Source organism: Mastomys coucha, chromosome X (assembly GCF_008632895.1).
Source record: "Mastomys coucha isolate ucsf_1 chromosome X, UCSF_Mcou_1, whole genome shotgun sequence".
Classification (NCBI taxonomy): domain Eukaryota; kingdom Metazoa; phylum Chordata; class Mammalia; order Rodentia; family Muridae; genus Mastomys; species Mastomys coucha.
Window position 1 is genome coordinate 52,010,584 of NC_045030.1, and position 3,457 is coordinate 52,014,040.

General features: G+C 42.9%; 1 protein-coding gene across 1 annotated transcript in view; it reads right to left on the reverse strand.

Annotated features, from left to right (window-relative positions):
• The window catches only part of Zdhhc9 (zinc finger DHHC-type palmitoyltransferase 9), a 35,374-nt gene that overhangs the window by 7,093 nt on the left and 24,824 nt on the right, over positions 1 to 3,457 (reverse strand). Inside the window, exons 5-6 of the mRNA XM_031372763.1 lie at positions 2,606 to 2,654; positions 1,731 to 1,833 (exon numbers count right to left, since the gene is read on the reverse strand). Coding sequence (XP_031228623.1) covers positions 1,731 to 1,833; positions 2,606 to 2,654 — 152 coding nt within the window. The remainder of the gene's footprint in view (positions 1 to 1,730; positions 1,834 to 2,605; positions 2,655 to 3,457) is intronic.

Here is a 3,457-nt window from a genome sequence, read left to right on the forward strand (position 1 = left end):
TAGGAGCCAGGGAGAGAGTTCAGTGGAAAAGAAAGGTACTTGCCACCATGCCTGATGGGCTGAATCAAGACCCACATGGTAAAAGGAAGAGAACCAAACTGTCCTCTGATATCCCACAGTGCACTTGTGCATGCACATGTGCACAGATGAATAAATTTAGTTTGCAAAAGAAAAAATACTTGAACATGAAAAATATTTATGAGTAAAAAAAAAGAGAAATGTACATGCTCTATCTTTCTTTTAAAATACAGTATACGTATGAACTCACAGAGACTGTGAGAGTGTACACAAGACCTGCACAGAATCCCAACACACAGAAGGGGTAGAACTCAGTTCTACCATTAACCAACAAGCTTTGTCACTGATGCCTGCTGGGGAAGAAAAAGTCTGTTTTTCCAGTGGACTGCCATTGGATAGAACAACTGCACTCCAGGGCAGGCCTCACCCATGCCCAGGAGTGGTTGGACTCCATAAACATACTCTATGTTTTGTTTTGCAGGGCATAGGGGTGTACTTTTGTTTTGTTTTACTTTGATTTGTTTTGTTTTCGTCATATTGGGTTTCTCTCTCTCTCTCTCTTTTTTTTTTAGTTTGTCTAGAATTTTGTTTTCTTTTATTTTTTCTTTCTTTTAAGAGAAAAAGAACATGAAGTCAGGTGGGTATAGAGGTGGGGAAGATCTGAGAGAAGAGAAAATTTGACCAAAAAAAGTTCAATAAAAATTAAATTTAGGACTGGAGAGATGGCTCAGTGGTTAAGAGCACTGACTGTTCTTCCAGAGGTCCTGAGTTCAATTCCCAGCAACTACATGGTGGCTCACAACCATCTGTAATGGGATCTGATACCCTCTTCTGGGGTGTCTGAAGACAGCTACGGTGTACTTACATATAATAAATAAATAAATAAATAAATAAATAATTCTTTAAAAATTTAAATTTAGCTGGGCGGTGGTGGCACACGCCTTTAATCCCAGCACTTGGGAGGCAGAGGCAGGCGAATTTCTGAGTTCGAGGCCAGCCTGGTCTACAGAGTGAGTTCCAGGACAGCCAGGGCTATACAGAGAAACCCTGTCTTGAAAAACTAAAAAATATATATTTAAACTACAGTGTATATGTAAACACATAAGATCAAATCTACACAAGTTTAGACAACTACAAATCATGCCATTAACAAAAGCGATAGGTTGAAGGTAAAAATACAGTTCAACTATACTTTTTCATTATCCACAGTGAATATGAGTTGGTAATTCCTTAAAAGTAAATATTCATTTGGTGCAACTATCCTTCTCTATTCCAAATTTAGAAGCACCAACTAGCCTTTTTGTTGTTGTTTGCCTGTTTTGAGACAAGGTCTAGCTATGTCGCTCAAGGCAGCCTCTTTGTCACTATGCAGCCCAGAATAGCCTTCAAGTTGACATCTTCCGGTCTCAGTCTTTCTAGCAAGCACTGCGATTACAGGAATGTTCCATCACACTGGGACTTTGACTAGTCTTTAAGTACCCATAACTACTTATAAGACATGTAAAGCCAACTTTTCAACATCTTCCTAACGTTCTAGAGGCGGTCAGTGCCAAGCAAAGCTGTCTGCCTTTTATTTAACAATCTCCCAATCCAGGGTTTTTCCCATTTGTCTCATCCTTCCAGGCCCTGGATGCACATTTGCTTTCCTAGCAGGTAACAAGGGAATGGGCGTGGAGAGGAGGATACAGAGCAGGAAGAGAAGTTTGACTCACATCTTCATTGGTGGTCTGGTTGAGAGCCACAAGGAAAGTGTGAAATCCAGTCAGCCCCACAACAGACCAGAGAGTGAAGAAGCAAATGAGGACTTCCAGAACAGTGAGGTTAGGTTAAGGAATGTTGGAGAACTTGTGCTAGGTAGGGGACTTGATGCTTCAGTTCATATTTGTGAGATCAGTCATACCCTCTTTATCTCTCGGAACAAGTACCACAGAAAGTCAAATTATGTGCATATACCTATAGATGAATTCTAAACGTCACTGGATAGATCCCTTATGAAAGTTAATGCATTTCTGTTTATTCATTATGAATAAATCTCTAGCATCTGCCGTGTATACCTTCTGCTTGTTTGTCATTGGCTCTTTGAAGAGGACATTTAGGAAGATGCCAAAGCTAAACAATGTTGTCCACCACTGTTAATGGAAATCCCACCAAGAATAAACATTATAAATGCAAAAAAAATCAGTGGGATGGAAACAAGACATGGTTTATCCAAATCTCTTCTAAACCCCCTTTTCAGAAATGTAGCCACTGCACGAAATAAGCCTTCACTGAAACAGGAGGGCAGGGCTTCCAACACACAGCACAAAAGTGCATTGGCATAGAGGGCAGCCAGATAGAAGAGTCAAGGCTGAGCCTGGAAGGACCCTTGAAGGACTCGAGGGGCCAAGAAAGAGGTGAGGCATAAGCCACCCTTAGAGTCCTCACAAGTTTCCACTCTAGTTGCACCGCTAGGACTACACTTGTTAATTTTAGGTTTTGGCATTCACTGGCGTCTGGAAAACTAGATAGTGGGAGAACTGCAGGGAGAAAACATGCTGGCAAGCAGTTTCAGATGGCTTCACACGGACGAACTGCCAGGGGAGGATATGTTCCAGGAGTTTCTTTCAGTGTCTCCAGGAAGCCAATTTTCAAGGATTCTGTGAAATTGGGAAGAGGAGCAGAAAGAAAAATGAGTGACTTTAGTAATATATATATATATATATATATCGACTACCCACTTCCTCATCTCCCTGTCCTGTGCTATATACTCTGGCAAGAGAGAAGGCCCCACTGGGGCAGAGTACAGAGTTTCCCCTTCACCTGCAAGCTGCTGACTGAGTTCACATTCCCAACATGCCCCAATGCTTAGGCACTGAACCAGCGCTGGGAGAAGCAAGCATTAGGTCCCCTTTCCTCTTCCCAGTCCCCAAATATAGACATGTAGTGGGACACTAACAGATGAAAGAAACCAGAAGTGCCCTAGAAAGACCTTCTTCTCATCTATGCCCCTCCCTTCTGTGGTATGCAGCTTAGAGCTCCTCCCTTTTCGAGACCACTTGCTTAGCTCCACACTCTACCTGTCCTTTAGCTGCTTCGGGTGTGTGCCCGGGCAAGCGTGTGGGGGTGTGTTTTCCATCTCTTGAGTATGCCACCATCCACTAACTGGTAGAGGCCCTCCTTACAAGACGGAATGAGAGGGTGTACAGGGACAAATACATGCCCAACCTTTTGGAGCACTCCAGAACCACTTGGTACTCTGGATATGGCTCAGAAATTATGGGCCCATTCTTGGCATCAGATGGCCAGAGAGAAGGCCAGAATAATCAGTAAATAGCTACCAATGTGAGCTGAGACTTGTAGTCCAGCTCAAGAGCAGACTATAATAGTACTTGCTTCTGTCTGCTCTGGAGCAAGTGTGCCACCATAAATCCAACTTCCCCTAGGCTGCTCTCTCAAGCCA